At 43.0% G+C, this 19,739-nt stretch overlaps 2 protein-coding genes across 2 annotated transcripts; one reads left to right on the forward strand and one right to left on the reverse strand.

The window, feature by feature from the left end:
* Window positions 1-27: 27 nt before the first annotated feature.
* On the reverse strand, window positions 28-15,334 carry nup205 (nucleoporin 205). The gene is made up of 42 exons (XM_071505206.1): window positions 15,179-15,334; window positions 14,164-14,306; window positions 13,831-14,002; window positions 13,441-13,585; window positions 13,137-13,296; window positions 12,745-12,973; window positions 12,406-12,570; window positions 12,108-12,283; window positions 11,825-11,941; window positions 11,531-11,668; window positions 11,244-11,394; window positions 10,763-10,968; window positions 10,393-10,575; window positions 10,004-10,054; window positions 9,331-9,540; window positions 8,963-9,200; window positions 8,685-8,874; window positions 8,372-8,492; window positions 8,120-8,201; window positions 7,769-7,933; window positions 7,507-7,631; window positions 7,213-7,327; window positions 6,680-6,829; window positions 6,290-6,364; window positions 5,957-6,114; window positions 5,766-5,846; window positions 5,434-5,625; window positions 4,984-5,185; window positions 4,768-4,866; window positions 4,507-4,655; window positions 4,027-4,218; window positions 3,758-3,879; window positions 3,423-3,555; window positions 2,951-3,077; window positions 2,747-2,820; window positions 2,515-2,643; window positions 2,147-2,273; window positions 1,740-1,912; window positions 1,396-1,525; window positions 1,094-1,222; window positions 769-845; window positions 28-588 (listed from the first exon to the last, which is right to left on the reverse strand). Exons 1-42 carry the CDS (start codon window positions 15,204-15,206, stop codon window positions 436-438), a joined length of 5,982 nt encoding a protein of 1,993 aa, XP_071361307.1. The 5' UTR covers window positions 15,207-15,334; the 3' UTR covers window positions 28-435.
* A 312-nt stretch (window positions 15,335-15,646) lies between these two features.
* agk (acylglycerol kinase) lies at window positions 15,647-19,606 on the forward strand. Its single transcript, XM_071505383.1, has 14 exons — window positions 15,647-15,916; window positions 16,006-16,045; window positions 16,137-16,216; window positions 16,333-16,408; window positions 16,526-16,651; window positions 16,739-16,833; window positions 16,984-17,053; window positions 17,199-17,278; window positions 17,377-17,434; window positions 18,252-18,399; window positions 18,544-18,641; window positions 18,760-18,830; window positions 18,967-19,051; window positions 19,177-19,606. Exons 1-14 carry the CDS (start codon window positions 15,807-15,809, stop codon window positions 19,309-19,311), a joined length of 1,272 nt encoding a protein of 423 aa, XP_071361484.1. The 5' UTR covers window positions 15,647-15,806; the 3' UTR covers window positions 19,312-19,606.
* Window positions 19,607-19,739: the final 133 nt, after the last annotated feature.

Genomic DNA, 19,739 nt, shown 5'->3' on the forward strand with positions numbered 1-19,739 from the left:
GTGTGATCTGTGTGAAATAGACAAGTATTTAACAGAGATAGAAAATGTTTATTTTCACAAAAGAAAAAAAATCAGATCAAACAAAAGAATATCAAATTCTTCTTTAAGGGTAAAACTTTCATACGTGTGTTCTGCAAGTTACGGGTCTCACTTCATCAAACAACGCTCCTTGCACAGCGCTAGTCAAACATAATTAGGATTGGTCACACACAATGCACCACGTGTTGTGATGGCAGTAACATCCCACAATACTCAAGAGAGGAGCTGGAACAGATCAGTAAAAAGGAGTGATGTTGCCTGGAAAAGCCAACAGACAGAAAGTCAGAGTTCTTGGTAGCTTCCTGGTGTTGCTCATCTTTATGCTGGGCAGAGGTTTTGATTGAGTAAGAAAGGGAAAGTTGGGTCTTGGCCAGTCTTTGTGTTAGTGTGTCTGTCTCAGCTTTTGGGCTGTCGGAGGAGGCCACGGATCCGGCGAACCAGGGCCTGGATGAAGGTGTATCGGGAGCGGACTTGGCTGTACAAGCCCTCCACATCCAGCAGCTTCCTCTGCAGGGCTTCTCCGAAACCTGCAGCCATGTCGCTCTTCAGCTGCACCCACACAACCAGGAGACAAGCGAGGGGATTAATAATAATGTAGGTGTAGCGATACATATGTCAAGAGGTACAACAAATACTGACACAATATGTTTGGCAGAGCTCGCATCCAACACTAGAAACCAATGTCACCTTCTTGACCAAGTGTGCAAGACGTAAATAGCCATTTCTTACCAGGTCTAGGTCTTGCTGGCTGACGCGGGACAGACTGAGTCCACGGCCTACACTTGCCTGCAACCCGCCAAATGAATCTGAAGAAAATGAAGACAATAAATTTAAAGGAAGAAAATAAATTTAAAAAAAAAAAAACACACAAGCGAAATTCAGAAGGTGTGCTTTCCTAAGTAGGTCTGCAAACTGCTCTCTACGTCAGGTCTAATAATAATTTCCACTTCATTCTTGCAGTTTTTTAAATGCTTTAAAAAGACTGTGATAAAGTGAACTCAGCCCACCAGCAGCTCATATGAGCATATACAGTATTTTTGATATATTTTCTTACCATCTGTGAGGCGTGATCTAAATAAGCTGGCCCCAGGCATCAGGGAGTCCTTGGGATCAGTAGGGGTACAGTGCAACAGGTAGTACTCCAGGTGGCGCCACAACACAAACAAACACGTCTCGATAACATCTGAGTAACAGGCAGGTCAAGGCATTTCACAACAACTCCTGCTGTCACATTTCTACAAGGTGCTATTCCAGCTTAGTAAAGAAAACTCTGAAAGACAAACACACAACAACTTGCACTCTGGTGTGCTGTTAGTCCTGTCACTACAACTGTGCCTGTGAGGGGCCAAAGGATACAGGAGCACAGAGCCAGCAGCTTGGCTCTGTTGTTGATAAGCTGGACCAGTCGTCTCTTGGCGAGCAGGCTCCTCTGGACTGATGAGATTTTCTCCACCCCCCCTGGGCCTGACACCAGGCCCTGGCACAACTAAAGAGAAGATGTCTGCTTAGAACTCGAGACAAAGCGTGTTGAAGCCAACAAGATGCATAAAATAAACCACAGTTACTTTTTTATTTATTCCTTTGTTGACTTAACTCTTACAAAATTCACAATTTATGAGGGAAAAACAGTGTTTGCTCAGTGTGTACAGCAGTGTGGTGTCTGTGAGACAGATTGAATTAGTGCGTAAGTCTATCATTACCTCCTTGAGCTCCTCAGGAGGCAGCTGATCCAGACTCTGCAGCTTGCCAAGGCTCTGTCTGTGACTCTGGTGGAACCTGAAGAAATCTGCAGCGCTGTTCTTCAGCAGGTACAGGACCAGGCCGAGGCTGGGTGCTCGGGAGTAAGACATCGATGGCAGAGTGGATGAGAGATCTTAAAAAAAAAAGAAAATCATAAGAGCCACAGTTTAGTCTTATACTTACTGAAATGCCACCAGATGTTCCGGATATTTAAGCTGATGCCAGCTTTCAGACACTGAAAAGGGGCTTTTCACAAATGGAAGACTAATACTGTTTGTATGAACAGGTATGGCTTACTTATACAGTTCACAGTGACATAAGTCAAATTCCTTTTCCTCTTCTTCAGTATGGGTAGAATATCACTGACCTGTGCGTCCTCCGTCCCTGCCAGCTGGCTCGCTGCCTGACGGGCTGAAGAGGCAGATGCTGAACTGAGCCTGTGTTGAACTCTGCAGCAGCAGCGTTTGGCAGTACTCCATGATATTAGCACACACCTGGGGACAGAGGACAAAACTTCTCAGGTCACTGACAAGGCAGAACTGATGAATAATCATGACTATGGATATAAGACTCCACACCATTATACTGTTTGACAACCTGAAATGTGAATACTGGGTAACTCCCTACTGCTTAAAGGAAGTCAGTCCCTGAGAATACACCTTAACAGCTTTTAGAAACTACACTACTGTCCCCTCCCTCACACATATATCTCTTATAGAGCACTTATTGTCAAACCTGTTGCATGGCCACCTCCATCTCCTCTCGTCTTTCTGCTGAATCTCCAGGTGCAGCGATCTCAGCCTGCTTTAGCAACCTCTCCCGCTCGCTCCCCACCAGACAGCCAAGCAGAGACAGACACAGACGCTAAAAAAAGATGAAATGCATTACAACTGTGCAGGTGACACACTAAAGAGGAGGTGCATTAGCAGAGGTAACTAAGATATAAGTCTAAGCCAAAGCAACTAACCTGGAATCTGTTGATGTGACCCTGGAACTCCATAAGAACGGCACTGTTCACCTCCCCACCCATCTCAAGGACACCTGAGAGACCGGGCAGAAAATCAACATCACCATTCACTGAATCACTGACATGTGAACATGTGGTTTGCAGCACAGAGCAAAGTGAATAAAAAGAGTAGAGTCGCGTTGAGGTTGGTGTGTATCCTTGTACCTGGCAGGGCCGTCTTACTGATGATGCCTGTGAGCAAAGAGAGCTCCTGCAAAGCTCCCATGCTGAGCTCCTGACAGCGTAACAGGGACTGAATGGTGTCTGCATGGACTATTAGCCACTGGAGAACCTACACACACACACACAGACACACACACACACAGCATTGAAGCATAGTTAGATTGTGAGTGTAACATTTTATAAATTTATTGTTAAACATCAACAATAAGATTTTTTACAGTAACAAAATCACACTCAAGTCTTTCTCCATACTCAGATGCTGTGTAAATTCAAGTAATCCAATATACAGTTATTCTCAAATCCTACCTTCTCTTTGCTAGCCAGCAGATCACAGATAAATACCTGAACATTAACCCCAGCTGCAATGGATTCCTTAATAACATATTATTGGGATTTTCAAAAAACAAAAAACAAAACAGAGTTGTCTTTGTAAGATAGCCTCCTCTGTGTTTACCTGTGCTGCCCCCTGCTGGTGATTCATGGTGGTAGAGGTCAGGATCACTTGAAAGAGCCTCAAGGTCGGTAAAAGAATCTGCCTGTAGCGATCCATAGGACTGGGGATGAAGCCCGATGGGTCCCTCATCCCCCTGTTGACCACACGGGAACATGTGGTGAATTATTATTACAGGACATACTTCATAAACCCATCTGGGAAAAAATCTTTTAACTGAGAAGTTAGATCTAAGGATCTTTTCCTCCATAGATATTTTCTTCCAATACAGATTATAATGATAAAACAATTAAAAAAAAAAAAAAAAACACTTTCTCCTTCTCTTCGCAGACCCATACCTGTGTGCATCACTGTCAGGTACCATGTCAAACACCTGACACTCCGTCAGCTGCGCAACCAGCCCACAGCGCAGCAGCTCCACAGCTCCCTGGCCTGTCTTAGCCACGCGGGTCAGCAGAGCCTGAAAACACACAGACACCAGTGTCATAATATTGTACTCTTAGCTAGACACTGTCTGAATGGGGCTTTTTGAGGTCAGACTTTACAACAAGCGGTACAAAACATAGTATGTCTCTTAAGTAGTATGTCAGCAGTCTAGTCTCCTCACCATCTTGCTCTCATAGATGTAAAGTGGTTTGAGGAGGGGTGGCTGAGGCGTGAGCAGGCTCTGCAGGGCAACGTCATCCTGTCTCAGGCTCTCTACTAATGAGCGCAGGTAGCCACTGTTGCAGATATAGACCAGCCACTGATTCTGACGGTCTATTGACAGGATCCGATCCAGCACTGCCAGGGCCAGCATCTGACAAGGACGACAAAAGAGACACTTTCTAATAAAGAGTCAGGCTAGGTGAGACGAGACAAAATGAAAAATATATATATAAAAATATTAGAGAATTTATGCATCTTTTATGATATTCTAAATTGTCTATATACAGCATAATAAAAAATAATAATAATCAGACTTAGGTATCAGTACATATTCATTCACAATTGGAGACATCATAAAACATCCTGTCAGTATGAGGCTGGATCTGACAGAGTAAGCTTAGGAGTCATTGTTTTAGAAAGTTTATGGTTTGGCTCTTACCCTGCTAATTTCATGGCCGTCACAAGCGTCTCTACACACAACCTCCATGAGCGACTTGCCATAACTCTCAATGATAGCGAGGTTCTCTCTCTGCAGTTTGGAGAAACCATCTTCTGGGGCTGTGAGTCGTTCCCACATTGCCTTTCCAGCTGGAGGAGGGATGGACAGAGAGATCTTAGGAAAATGATTCTAAGAGACTTGTCTGTAAAAATCTTATACAAATACAATATGCACATATCAAATTGTGAAATAACAGTGTACCTGTCTGCAGAGTGTCTGGCTCTTCAGGTTTCTGGGCGATTTGCAGGTAGTACAGCAGAGAGCCATACAGGTGAGCACGCAGACGCTGGTATCCACCTCCTTAAGGTGTAAAAGACAATGTTATAAAATCTAATCTAACCAAGATTTATCTTCGCAACCTATCCCATGGGAGAAGTGTGGGTTTATGGGTGAAAGGCATTTCAAGTCACCACTAACCAGTACAAAGGATGAAATCCAGCAGCTTGCGGAGGATCAGATGTAGAGCGGAGTTGGCAATGGAGGCAAAGCCTGAGGATGCTTCTAATCCCAACCCCTGCTGCTGCTCAGACAGCACTGATTGGCTGAGGTGGGCTGTCAGAGTGAAGACTGCTCCGGCAACAATGGGCATCAGTTCTCCTGCAGCATCCTCAGATAACACCTGGACAATGCAGGACAACATTTTAATTTAGTTGATATGACAGTCTTTGGATTTGAGGTGTTTGCATTGCATCAGAGTCAGACTCTTGCTTTGATTAATTCAGCACAAATCTACTGATGATCACTGAATGAAAGCCATAACACCCTTGAAAATGCTCTCATTATAATAATGGAGTGATTTCAATTGTGCCTTATCACACCTTTTAACAAAGTGCTGTATAATAGTTTCACCCTCCATGAGACACTGACCTTATCATGCAGGTCTAGCAGCAGGTCTCTGATGATGAGCTGTCGGTCATCAGCAGGTATGAGATCTGCAGGGCAGGCAGTCAGCAGCGTCTCCACCAGGCTCCTCCAGGACTGCAGCGCATGTCGCTTTGCACTCAGACTTCGACGGACACGGTTGCGTTCCACCACCTGCTGCAGGATGGAGTTCACCTCCTAACAGAAAACACCCAGAGACGGATATGACAACGGGAAAAACTATTTTTGCTCAAAATTTTTAGCTCAAAAGAACTCACAGCATTAGAGATGGGCTGTGCTGTAGTGTTTTTAAGTCTCATTAGTTTAAATTCACTCACCTCCATTAAAAGGGGCCTCTGTCCAATGGCTGCCATTCCTTGCAGGGCATTTACCTCAGCAACCAGCACTCTGTGAAGCAACTGTGAGGAAAATTAAAACATTTTGATATGATTATATGATGTGATCTGACAAAAACATTTGAAAACACAACAGAGAAAGAGAAAATCACATGTTCAACCTGGATACCCACCTTAACATTGCACACGGTGTGTCCTTGCTCATTGACATGCTCACAGTTGGAGATCACCTGCTCTATCTGAGTGCGCTCGAAGAAGTCCAGCTGCAGCAGCTCAGGCATGTCCTGACTGAAATCGATGGCGTCCAGAACACTCAGTAACTTCCTGCGCACTGATGGCATCAAACAAGGACACCATGAGAGAAAAAATCAAAAACAATCTTGTATGACTCTTAAGAAACAAGAGCTTTAAATTAAGGCTGATGGGAACAACTCACACATCAGGTGAGTCAATGCTAATTATGTTTGGCTATTATTATTTGATTTCTGTACTAAAACGCCACAAACCTTTAGAAACTGTGTCAAAATGCAGGAAACCGCTGACTGATCTGGTCTCTTCCTCCATCCCTGACTCCCCATCAGCTGAAAGAAAAATGATGAGGTTCTAAGTTCATACATTAATGAGCTGTGTTGTGCGATTATGGTGATTGAGTCCCAATGAGGTAGTGTAAGGCAATTCTTTTTTCTATATGCAGCATAGCATCCACAGGCCTAGATAAATTTACATGTTAAACTATTTTAAGATTTTGTAAAAAAAAAAAAAAAACAAAAAAAAAAAAAAACCACTAAATTATTTGTACTTATCAACTAAAACTATTACAACTATTACAACCTTATGTTTGGGGAATTTCGTATAATTTTAAGATATCAAACACAAACATTTACAGACACCTGTACCTGTATGCTGAGTGTGTGGCTGGTCATCTAGCAGGAGGCTGACGAGGCGCTGTGTGTGTGAACGCTGGCGGTTCAGTGAGGTCACTCTCAGCTCAATTGCAGCTGTTTTCATGAGCCAAGACATCTGGGAAAGGGCCGCGATCTGGTTAGCTGAGGAGTGGATAAAGCAGAGTCAAGGCAATGAAATGAAACCACAATTACTGTCATTGTGTTTCCATCAAAAAGTCACACATTTACATTTGAGCAGTGACATACACAGCTTTGTAATATTTAAGTGGTTCATTGTTGCTGCTGTTGTTTCCTGGCTTTGTTTTATGTTTCTTCATTTATGTCTCTGGGTTTCAATTTTTCCAGTCATTATTTCCTGTCTGCGGGGACACAATACAACCACTAATTTCAATTAATTGTTCTGCCTTTCCTTCTTTCCTATTTCCTGCTTCTTTTGTTTCATGCTTTTCCTTCAACACATCTCTAATGCTTCTGTTATTGCATTTTTACAGGACCTAAGAAATCAGCAGGGATCTTGTACTCACTGGACAGGATGAAAGGCAGGTGCTGCAGGTGAGAGAACAGGAAGTCCTGGCTGGTCCTCAAATAGCGCATGGTAGGTCCAGATGTGTCTGGGCAGGCACACAGCTGGTAGATCACCTGAGAGAGGGAGACAATGACAGAAACACACAAAAACAAAATCATATTAATATTTTTATTTTTTTTAACCTACTGGGCATAAAATGCTAAATGAAAGTGCTACTTGTGCTACATGTCTCGCTGCTGAGACTGATCTCCATGTCAAATTGCCCACTCTATGGGCTTTTTGAGCAGAGTACCTGGTAGCAGAGCTCGGCCAGGTGTGGGGCCTGCTGTGTGAGTACAGGTCCTGATCTCTTCTCAGTGCCTCTCTGCAGCAGACTCAGGATGGCGTGCAGGCAGCTCCGTGGACATCCCAACACACCTGTAGGACAGAAAGAGCTAAGAAATAACATTTTGAACATCTGACAATTTTCCCTACAAACCAGAATCCCACATATAATACAAAAATCACCACAGCCACCAAAACCAACATGTCAGTGGCTGAGGTTGTGGTCTGACCTGGGTCCTGGAGGTTGGTGGAGGACACAGGCTTCTTGACTTCGTAGCCCAAAAGATAAAGAGCCAGATTGGGCGTCTTCAGCTCCAAGGAGGTGATGAGCAGGTTCAGAATATGGATCTGGGTTTCATGTCGGATTCTTGCCACCTTCTTTTGTTGGTCTGACTCTAGAAATAGTTCAGTGGTAAATGAGGTAGCTGAAGTGTGAAGTGTGACAGTTCTAAAACACAAGTTTAGCTCTCAAAGTATTAAAACCACAAGAATTAAATGCAATGCAGAAGATGATACAGTTTGTAGGCTGATGAGAAGTTTTATAGATAACAAACAATAGAGAAGGAATGTCTCTCTCTCACCATCTCCTTTCTCTGTCCCCTCCTCTGCCTCCTCATTGTCCAGACATTCCACAAAGCCTGCCATCAGTTTGTCACTCACTCCCTGAGGGACAGAGACAAAAATTGTTCTCAAGTTTACACCAGAAGGACCAACACGTCATTGTAGTGAAGGTCACAATAACCACAAAGTACCATGACCCTTTCCTAAGCTTATTTTGAGAAATATCTTGCAGCTTTGTGGGAAAGGCAAGCTTCACATTTATACATATATACCTGGTCATGTGTGAAATCTCCCACCAGCCTCATCTGAATGTTGGGGTAGTTGGAGATACGACGCAGGATCTTGGCACTTTGGAAAGCAGCCTCTGGGTTGGAGCTGCTGTGATACAGATACCTGCAGAGGAAAAACAAGGCTCCCCACTTAGTTACACACATTCTTCAAAGAGTATAATTATTTGATACATAACCTACAATGACTTCTGGTGACCAACTCTATTAATTAGGACGGAGTGGATCGGCATGACAAACAAGAGTAACTCAACAAAAATCTCAACCACAGTTCGTACTACCACCTGGATGCGCTTACCTGGCAATACTGACAATGTGATCGGCCCTACGGGTTTGAGGACTGACGCCCTGGAGGAGTTGCTCCAAGGGGGAAACCAGCAGGGAGGCCTGGCTCTCCCTGAGGAGATCCATGAACACCACCTCCTTCTGCAGAGCCAGGTCCAGCAGGCACAGGCAGTGCAGCACTGCCGACTCCAAGTGCTTCTTACCTGTAGGCGGGGCAGTAATGGAGCATGTGGTCAGAACACACACACACAAGCTATCTCTCTCAGACAGCAGCAGCGTATGTTCTCTCACCAGGGAAGGGGGCGTAAGTGTCCAGCTGGCGGACACCCTCCTCCAGCAGGCTAAGGCAGAGCGCCAGCATGGGCGAGTCGTTGAGCAGATGGAACATGATGCTGTGGCCGGGAGGCTTGTGGGCCGGGACCTGCTCACCCTGCAGCTCCACCATCTCCTGCACAAAGTCTGACGGCTGGGGCTCGTAGTCCCGCAACAGCTTGTGGAACACCTCCAGGACAGAGTCTGCTACCTCCCACTGAGAGATAGAAAAGGGGGAAAAAAAGGCTAAATGAAAAATGATAAGATGTATGTGTAGTGAAAAGAGAACACATGCATGCCGCAGCTATACGTCTACACCTTCTAAAGAGAGTGGAGGAGCTCTTTACCTTCTCAGCTGGGCGGCGATAGGCTCTGGTGGGGAAAGGGAGGAACACAGAGTCTCGCAAGAAGTTGAGGTAGGGCTGGAAGCCTGGCACGCGTAGCCCAGCCCCCAAATTAACAGGCAGGCTGCTCTCCACCAATGTGCTGATCAGATGACAGAAGCTTCGTGTCAGAGGGTACTCCTCACAGCTCGACTCAATCTCATTCAGCTCCACCTGAGAGCCAAGAAAATAAATTAGAAAATTTACATCTCCTTACTGCTCATAGAACTTCAAACACAAAGGTTTTCACAGCGATGACAGTTTAAAGTCAGTTGTTACAAAAAGTGTTTTTTTCCTTCACATTAAACATGAATCATCTATTATTGGCAACAGAATCTTGAAAAAGTGCAAATTTTACCACAACATAACATTTTAAGACAACAACTTTCTTATAGTATTTACTGTCTGTATCACAACAAGATGTCTGAGTCTTAAAAATCAAACTCAAATTTCTCCCTTTGGCCTTTATTTAAGTGTTGCACACAAATTAAAAACAATCGTGGCAGCTCCAAGTAGTCTAATTGGTCTCTTTAGCAACTAGTAAACCTTCTTATTTGCCTGTCTTGAAACTGATGGGGAAAGATAGACAGTAACAAACTGGGTTTTGTAGGGAAAATCCAGATTCACATTCACTCACCTCAATTCCAGCTGCCTGCCTCTGTCCTGGGGCTCGAACAGTCTGAAGGATCTGCGGTAGAAAAACAAGTTTCAAAGATTTAGAAGATCTGACATAAAAACATATGTAACAACAGAAGCTGCAAAACTCAAAACCATGTAACAACACTGTTTTAGACAAGAACAAGAGAGACAAGATAAGCAACGGCCTGACACAATTCCACCATTGGAGGAAGTTGATACACAAAAAGATTAGTAAGCCACTTCAGCCCTTTATCTCCAGAATGATTGCACTTAACTGACCAGATCTTCAGCATTTTACAGATGTTAAATATTACACTTTTAATAAAGTTAATAAATCATGTGATGACAAATGTTAAAATGCAGCTGTGGTCATTTTTAAAGGCTGACCTGTGTGTACTCCAGCGACTGCCAGAGTGAAGCAGCGATCTCTGGTGACTTTCCAAAGGCAGCCAGGCAGTGCAGGAGCTCCCCTTTCAGGACAGGTGGAACGCTGCACTGTAGCAGCCCCAGCATCACTACAACTGGGGTCCACTGGGGATGCTCACACAACGCCAGTCGAGCATTTTCACTCTGGAGGGACAAAAAACATCACACACAAAAGACCCCAATACAGTTAGTTAAAAACGTACAGAAATTTCCAAGACACAAAGTAAACATGAGGAATTCAAAATAAGCTGATCAAAGGTCAACCTTGATCTTAAAGTTGTCTGATAATCCGTGTAATATGCTCAAGTTTGCGGTGAATGTTGTACCGTACCCATGTAATGATGGTGGTCAGCAACTGCAAAAATGAGGTGAGTCCTTCCAGCTCCCTTTGGGTGATGCCCCTCAGTGGCGGGTGGCGGTAGTGTGCAGCATCTGGATTTGGAAGGTCTCGTCGCAGGTTCTCGTGGTAGAGCATGAGGGAGTGAAAGAAATGTTCCCAAGACACTGGGCTGCCTGAAACTCCCTGAATGTTGTCACCTACACACAAGTACATGAAGTTAGTTGGCATTCATTTGAATATGCATTAAACTAAAACGTATGATGTTCATGTCTCCTAAATTTGAAGAATAATTCATTTGGATTTGAAAGCTCCTACATCATTAATTTCCTGCTTATTACAGAAGAATCGATTAGTCTGGGCCAAAAGAGCAACAGCACATCAAATGTTCAGGCTGAAAATACATATATTCTTTTTCAATCCCTGAAAATTAATTGATGAAGTTTTTCGTGTTATACCAAAAACCTGCTCTTACTGTGCGTGGCTCCGTTGGTTTTGAGTAGGCTGAAGCAGTAGTGGGCACATTGAGGACCATTAGCGAGGCCTTTTAGCATACGCAGATAGGACATATAGAGGGTAGAGGGCAGAAGGTCTCCCATCTGACGCACAAACTTGGACAGAACCACCTGCATCAAATCACAGAAAATTTTTAAAGACTTTGAACAGAGAGAAGACAAAATTTGGGAATTTTTCTATACTGTTGTTGGCAACTCGAGAATCAGAGTTTTAGTGCAACCATGGTCCAGATAATATGGCCTTTACCTGTTTATGTGGAGGCCTTTGCAGTGCCATTCCCAGGTAGGATCCCTGCAGGGAAGTGTGCTGGAGAGACTCTGTGGGACACCAGAACTCCAGACCCAGCTCCAGCCCAAACAGGTCCTTACTGTAAAACTCCCCAATCTGAAAAAACAATACAGCAACCAACATTGTGACAAACTGCTATTACAACTTCCATTTTGGATAACATTATCAGTTTAACCCCTAAAATGTAAAAGGTGATGTAAGCTGTAAGACTGTGTGTGTGTGTGTGTGTGTGTGTGTGTAAAAAAGACTGACAAGGATCATGAGGTGGTCTAAGTCCTTGCGCAACGATGATGGAAGCTCGCTGTCCATCTGTAGGGACATGTGCACCAGGCGGGCGTCCTCATCAGCGCGGTTACGAAGCTGTTTCACCTGCAAAGACAGCACCATTCAATTAGTTTACAAAATAACAAAAATACAGCCCGATGACTAATCGATGTCCAGTGTCCAATCCTCACAAGCTGCCACTGTGACATGACACACAAACACATCGATCCTTTACGTAGTTTTGGTAGGGGACATCTTTGGCATCTCTCACCTTCATTGGCATGAGCGCCAAGAAGTCTGTGATGAGTGAATGGAGGCGGCGGATGTAAAACTCTTCGTGGGCAAAGCTCTCACATCCTAGTATGCCCTCCTTCATAAATAGGAAGACATCTCCCAGTAGAGCCTGGTCAGCTAGAGCCTCGTCTGCCTCAGTGAACTCAACCAGGGCTGCACAACACACACATACAAATACACTATATTTAAATGGCAATTATCTCTGAGAGCTCATATTCCTGCAAGTAAGATGATTTAGGCATATTTAATGTGTGTCCCAGAAACAGAGGCCTTACCAGAGCCCTGTGGTAGCTGGGAGAGGACCCTCAGAGACAGAGCCCAGGCCAGCCGACACACGGCCTGCAGGCCTGGAAGTTTCCACGGCTGGCCATCCATCAGACGACTGTGCACTGCAGATACATACTGCCTCTCTGTCAGCAGCGGCAGTGCCTGGAGCAGATCTAAAAGAACACGGGGACAAAACCTTCAATGGCTGTAGAAGCAAAACAGCGAAATCAAAAGCACTGTTATGCAAAGCTACAAGCAGTCAAGTTTTTTTTTTTTTTTCGGATTTAACTGGTGACCTAAATTATGGTTAAAATTGAACACATTCTATTTTTTTAACACGCTCCCACCTTCTCTATCTTCAGTCCCCTGCTCTACAAAGCTGACATCCAAGCAGTAGAGCAGTGCCATGACCAGAGCCATGTTCACACTGTCCAGTGAGCCGTCGGCTTGAGCTGTCACTGTCTCCAGGTGGCCGATGAGAGCGAGGGTGTCATCTTTAGTCAAGGGTGATTGGCAGGTCCATGAAAACAGGCTATCAGCCAGGGCCTGTCGGCATTCTTTGATCAGGTCAGAAACCTGGTGACAAGAGTGGGAGTTAATGGTGTCCATATTCCTCCACCACATCTTTCTGTTGCAAACAGAAAGCTACTCACTTTGCACAAACCCACTATAGTGAAAGCAAATCTAATGAGAAGATGATGATTTTTGTTTTAAATCTACACTAAGGATTTGCTCCCACCTCCTTCCTGTGCTTTTCGTTGCCCAGGCCACGCTCCTTCTGCAGCCGTTCAAACTCACGCGTCACGCTGATCTCTGACACCAAGGTGAGGATGCGTTTGGTCAGGCCCTGGCTCATCAATTCATCTGTAAAACGTGTCGTCAAAGCCACCAGCTCTCCACTGAGTAGGGAAAAAAATGAAAGTACAGTTCAACAACAATTATAAATGAATTAAAGAAAAAAAAATCTACCACAGGACGAGAATATGCTCATCATGTGGGCCCTGTAATTTCTTACATGCACTACTTTTATATAACAGTATTACCTTAGATCCAGGGTGAAGGTCTTGCCATGGCGTGACTGGATGAGTGTGCGCAGAGAGTTAGCCACACAAAGCTTTCCATCCCAGTAGAGCAGCACAGCTACAAGTCCTCGTGTCAGACCTGGAAAATGGGGCTGCTGCTGCTCACCTGGAGGAAGACAAGCATATTCAGCAAATCAGTTGTGTGAAATGTTAATGCCGATGCGACTGGAATTCATGCAAGGCTTTGTCTCCAACTCATGGATTTCATCAGGACAAACCTAAAACAAACCAGTCATAATATATCTGTACCTATAACAAAAAGACACTGTAATACATGTTCAGCAAATTTAACACATACCTTTACTTATAAATTTTCTTAAAAGTCAAGCTTTTTTCTTATGTTCACTTCACCTGCCAACAGAAGCTCCAAAGCTGCCAACTCTCCAATATCAAACAAGTCACTGAGGATGAAGGCTTCTGTCAGAAGCTGCTCTGGAAGGAGCCGAGACCCCTGTTGACCCTGGATGGCGATGCCTTCTGTGCTGGCTTTCCGCACCTTCTCTCTCTGCTCTGCACTCTTTGGCTAAAAATGATGAAAGGACAGAGGTTATTGATATTACAGTCTCAGACACACAAAAATTATATTGTCAAAAATGTATCAGGAAAATGGAGGAATACCAATTACGCATTCACATGTGAAATGACAGTCATTACAAAGGCTGTGTTGTTTGCACAGAATCTCACCGGGTTCTTAAAGAGTGATAAAAAGTGTGGTTTGTGTTTCTTCAGCTGCAGGTCCAGAAGGTGGACGCTCTCTGGCTGTCTCCTCAACACAGCCCCATCTACTGTCTCCCACAGCTCCTTCAGCGGCCCCCACAGACTGGCGCCTGGGTGAAAAAAAATCATCATTTCAATGGTCTTATCCCATCACACATGCACAAAACTGATTTCTACCACTCCTATTGTGCTACTTTCTTCCAACCATCCTTGGCATTGACATCTCTTGCCTTTTGCCTTTTGTGTATCCCATATGTGATACATATCATGACTGTCATACATGGACTCAATTTCAGGAAAAGTTGCATTTTATTCTGGCATTACACTATAACTGAATAACCTTTTATTCCTTATTCAATTTGACTTTGTATTCATTGTTTTGTGTATTATTTTCTACAAAGCCTCAAGGAGGCAGAGTTACCACGAAGTTAAGAAATATCAATCACGTCTGTACAAATGTGAGTAACTTCACTCGTAAACGACTGACAGGAGTATAACAAGCCAGAAGCTAATTTACGAACTTGCAAAAGAGTGAGGCGTGGCACAACAAAACAAACCCCCAAAAGTACAGTATTTTATGGCAGGTGGTGATGCCAAACACGTCTTTGCTTCTTCCAAGTCAGTCTGTTTCAGTTTTATTTCCAAGGAAGTCAGCTGGTCTGCAGACCGCTTGACGGACATTGCTTCAGGAGTCACATTGCCCGTCTGGCTTTAGTTTTAAGTGAGAATCTCTTTGCCCACTTAATGCCTGCTTACTCAACGTTAGCTAACTAAACGTTTACTTGCAGGCTAAGCTAAGTTAGCTTAGCAGCCGGAGCCTGAACTTGACGGATCCATAACCATGTGGTCAAAACACGACATTCTTATAAATCTGAGCCAAAAAAACCGAATATGTACGTGCTTGTCTACAAATGAACAATTAACAGCAACTACTAGAAATAAACGCATTTAAGTTACTCAATGAAAGAAATATATTTCATACCCGAATTTACCGCCATCTGTGCCGCCATGATACACTCGGAAAATTGGACAGAAACTTCTTGGCTTGTGCCAGTGTGAAATTTAAAATGATCAATTCTGTAAAGACAATTTGATATAATTTCCTGAACGAAAAAGCAATTACTTATAATTAAATTTGCATCCTGGGTAATGAAGTCGGTTAGATATTTTAAACATTGCTGTATTTCTGTAAATCTTTACAGGCGAGGTCCTCGGACCATTGAAGCCGTCTAGCCAGATGGGAATTGTAGTTTACAAGCGAAAATTAACTCAACTGGTAATTTAACTATGTTTACGGTGGATTTTTATGTTATTTTCTATTTTAGAAATTCAGTACTCTGTCAATTATAATTTATACGAAAAACATATAAACCAATACTCGCGTTTCGCTGAAACAAGTTTGAGGACAACATATGGCACCACAATTGGTTCCGCCCTGTGCTGGTCCGAACTGTTTTGACGTTACACCAAAATGTCCATGCCCGTCTGACAGTTGTGAGTCTGTGACCGCTGTGATGAAAAATTGTCATTTGTGATTTTTGAGTGTAGGCGCCGCCGTAAATGTGGCACCGCATTAAAACAGAGGGTTTGGGGACATTTTAATCAGAAGAATGGCTCGGGTTGTGAAAGTGTTTCGGACTCTGCGGAATCATTGGAAGAAATCCACATTTGCTGTGTGCGTTCTGTCGTACGGGGGTTACTGGCTGTACGGTAAACACTGGTGGGTATCTTAACTAATGGCATTTACATGGATTGGAAAATCACAGGGTTGTTCACGCCTCCTGTATTTTGTGTCTTTTATTCTATTAGTGACAGTGTTCTGCGGAGAGAAGCTTGTCTAGTGGCCAGGGTAAGACATCACTTATTTTTACTCATCATTTGTCAGCTGTATAAGCAAAGACTCAAGTGCTCATAGTCCCACTCATCATGATCTCTCCTAGGAATATGGGCGTCAACAGATAGCACCACAGGAGCGGCTGAGGAAAGCAACAGTGATCTTGAACCCTGCAGCTTGTAGTGGGTAAGAAGGCACAAATTCTCAAAAGTTCTCACTTTTGACATTCTTGTTTGGATTTCAAACACCAGTTTTTCTGTGATTTTTTTTCTTCCCAACTTTGTTTCTAAATCTCCCCCCAGGAAAGCCAACAACTTGTTCGAAAAGAATGCTGCTCCTATTTTAAACCTGGCTGGTGTGGAGATTACAGTCGTAAAGGTATCATTTGCTTTTTGTTTGTTTGTTTGGTTTGTTTTTACTTTGGAATCCATTTTTAGTGGCTCCAGTGGAATTTCCATAGTGTGACACCATGATTATATACTGCCTCCTCTGCAGACAGACTATGAAGGCCAGGCAAAAAAGCTGATTGAGCTCATGGAACAGACTGACATGCTGATCGTGGCCGGAGGGGATGGCACTTTGCAGGAGGTCGTCACGGGGTTACTGCGAAGGCCAGATCAAGTAGGTGTGATACAGTTCTAATGCGGTTAACAGCTAAATGAGACAGGGAGAAATTCATCTTTTTCTCTCTTGTTTTTCTAATTGCAGGACGCATTCAGTAACACACCAATTGGATTCATTCCACTGGGTTCTCACAATTCCCTGAGTCCAAGTCTTCACCTCCTCAGTGACAACAAGGTCAAGTAAGTAATCTCATCCTTAAAGATCCAAATTCTATCATCACACAACCCCACGATGAGCTATTTATTGAATCTGCTTCCATGAGTATGTATACACCGTGGATTTCCTTGTAATTAACTTGCATTCATTTTTACACCTTTACAATTTTCCAGAGACATTACATCTGCAACACTGTCTATTCTGAAGGGAGAAACTGTACCTCTAGATGTGCTGCAAATTAAAGTAAGAAACTGGCTCTGTTCTCAAAGTTATGAACTTAATGTTTGTTGTGAATGCAGATACTTACTTATGTCAGATTTTCTTTTCATGTCAAATTGTATGATACACCTTTCTTTGTGTGTGTGTGTGTGTGTGTGTGTGTGTGTAGGGCGAGAAAGATCAGCCAGTCTTCGCTCTGATGGGACTGCGTTGGGGAGCTTTTAGAGATGTAGCTGCAACAATCAGCAAGTAAGACGACTTCATTCAGACTGTAACCTTGGGTAAACGATGATTATATAAACCTCCACACATATGTAAGCCTTATTAACCCTCATATTTCCCCACAGATATTGGTACCTTGGGCCACTGAAGACAAATGCAGCACACTGGTTTAGTACTCTGAGGGTAAGGCAATATGTCAAGCTATCAACTGTCTAAAATTGGATAGCCATTCCAGCATATTGAGGCACTCTACTTGTTGTTGTCCATGTTTCCATGGAGTCTTTAAGTGTCCCACAATGATGTAAATGCTACTTCATTAATTACACAATCTGACAATATATATTCTCTATTTCTTAAAGACTTTGAGCTCCTGAAAGAATATTTTCATATTCTTGTTCTCAAATTCAGTCAGTTTCTCAGTGAGGCTTGCCCATGCAAATGTTCCAAGTTGGACTCCTGCTCTATAATTGCCATGTAAGGCTACCTGTTCTGCCTTATTTGTGGGAAAGTTATATTAACAAAAATGTTATATAAGAGGAAAAAGAAGAATTTCACTCTGTGGTGCTACAAGTCTGATGTCAGAAATCAGCAAACAAAAATGTTACAAATATTTTTTAAAATTAAATCAATTTGGTATCCTAATTAAACTCAAATTAAGACACTATAATTGTCACGTCAAACAATTGTATTCTTTTGTATTCCAGTGGCCTATTTGATGGCAACTCACACAAGAGAGAATTAGAAAAGTACGATAAAACTGGCATACTGGGGCATACTGAATACTTAAAATATATGCTTGTTGTTTTGGACAAAGTTTAAAATATTTAATTTCAAAATAAAATGTTTTTCATTAGAAGTTTCAGTAGAACATATCAACATCTCATTATATCTGTAGTTTACAACGTAGAGTAGTTGTTATGTATTTCAAATGTGTGACTGTTACATAAATCTGTAGCTCCTGATGTATTTCAATCAAACATTGTGGTAAAATGTATCTCAGGAGTGGCCCCAGGTCCGGGATGTCTCAGTGTCCTACTTGGCTCCCAGCCTTCGCCCCCCTGACCTCCCTACACAGAAGCCCCCCAGGCCAAATCTGCTTAACCGCATCATGCGCAGACTGAAAAACTACTGGAACCCACCTGTTGAAGGTGTGTGTGTCTGTGTTTGTGTGTTTGTGTGTCTGTGTGTCTGTGTTTGTGTGTTTGTGACTGTGACTGTGTTGATACATGGATCCCAACAATACTGTGATTTTGACAGGAACGCTTTTGGGCTGTGTGTCTGTGTTTGCTCAGAGCCTCCAAAAGTAGAAGAGCCCGAGAAGTGGGAGGAGCAGCAGTTGTCAACGTTAGAGCTGTTTATCCAAACACACAACAAAAACCCAGTGGAGAGGGTCAGTCCAAAAATCATTGTAACCTTGTAAACCTTGTATCTTCTGTTCTCATAAAAGCCCAAGCACATGAATGTTGACATGATTCCATTAAAATGTTTCTATTTATTTGAACCTGCAGCGGATAAATGACTCCCTGATGATCTGTGCAGAGTCCAGCGACTTAACTGTGGGCGAGTTCATCACCGTCGGGTCAGTAGCTGTAGTTTTTTTTTTTTTAAAGTCTACAGTAACAGAAGATGAGATAATACACATGAAAATAAAATACACACAAAAGTTCATGTTTATGCAAATTTCAGTAACAGAATGTAAATGTTCTTCATTCTAGAAATAAAAAAGAAGAGGACTCAACTGTATTCACTGAGAACGCCACAAAACTGGAAGCCAGTGCTTGCCAGCTGCAGCTGCCAGAGGTCAGAAACGCTTGAAGTGATTTTATCTGATTCATTTTATTAGTTTTATTTTATTAGTCAATCTGCTCAAAGCTCAGTGCTCTGGCCTTAGACTTGACATTTAACTTTGTGTCCTGACTTCAAAGGGTGGCAGTGGCTTCTTCAACATCGACAACGAGGAGTATGAGGCCATGCCTGTGGAGGTAAGGCTGTTGCCACGGAAACTACGCTTCTTCATGAGTGCAGAGCGCAAGGAGCAGCTCCTCTCACAGATGCAGTGATGAGAAAACATAAAACCAGAAAGAAGACAAGAACAGCAGGACAAAAACTGGATTCCAAGAGAAACACAACAGAACCACATGCCATGAAAGTCACCCAACAGTCAGTTGTTGTTATTTTTAACAATTCTGGAGAGAATTACATTACAGGTTGTTGTATGTTGAAAGGACCAAGACTTTGATTCTCTGAGCTTGTAACTCATGTACAGGCTATCTTACAAAAGGACTTTATGTTTACTGAATTGTTTACTGTTGCCATCATATCTGAACTTGGTCAATAAAAATAATGTCTGTCCAATTCAGTGCAAAGTATTTTTATACCAGCATGGCATTTAGTTCGTACACATTCAGTTCAGATAAGGGACACAGGCTTTTGCTGCAAGGTTGCTGGTGAGGGCTTGAAGTAAAAGCTGAAGCTGTGTTAGAAAATG

This window comes from Trachinotus anak, unplaced genomic scaffold, assembly GCF_046630095.1.
Source record: "Trachinotus anak isolate AG129_WGS33_773 ecotype Australia unplaced genomic scaffold, CSIRO_AGI_Tana_v1 ptg000002l, whole genome shotgun sequence".
In the NCBI taxonomy this organism is placed as follows: domain Eukaryota; kingdom Metazoa; phylum Chordata; class Actinopteri; order Carangiformes; family Carangidae; genus Trachinotus; species Trachinotus anak.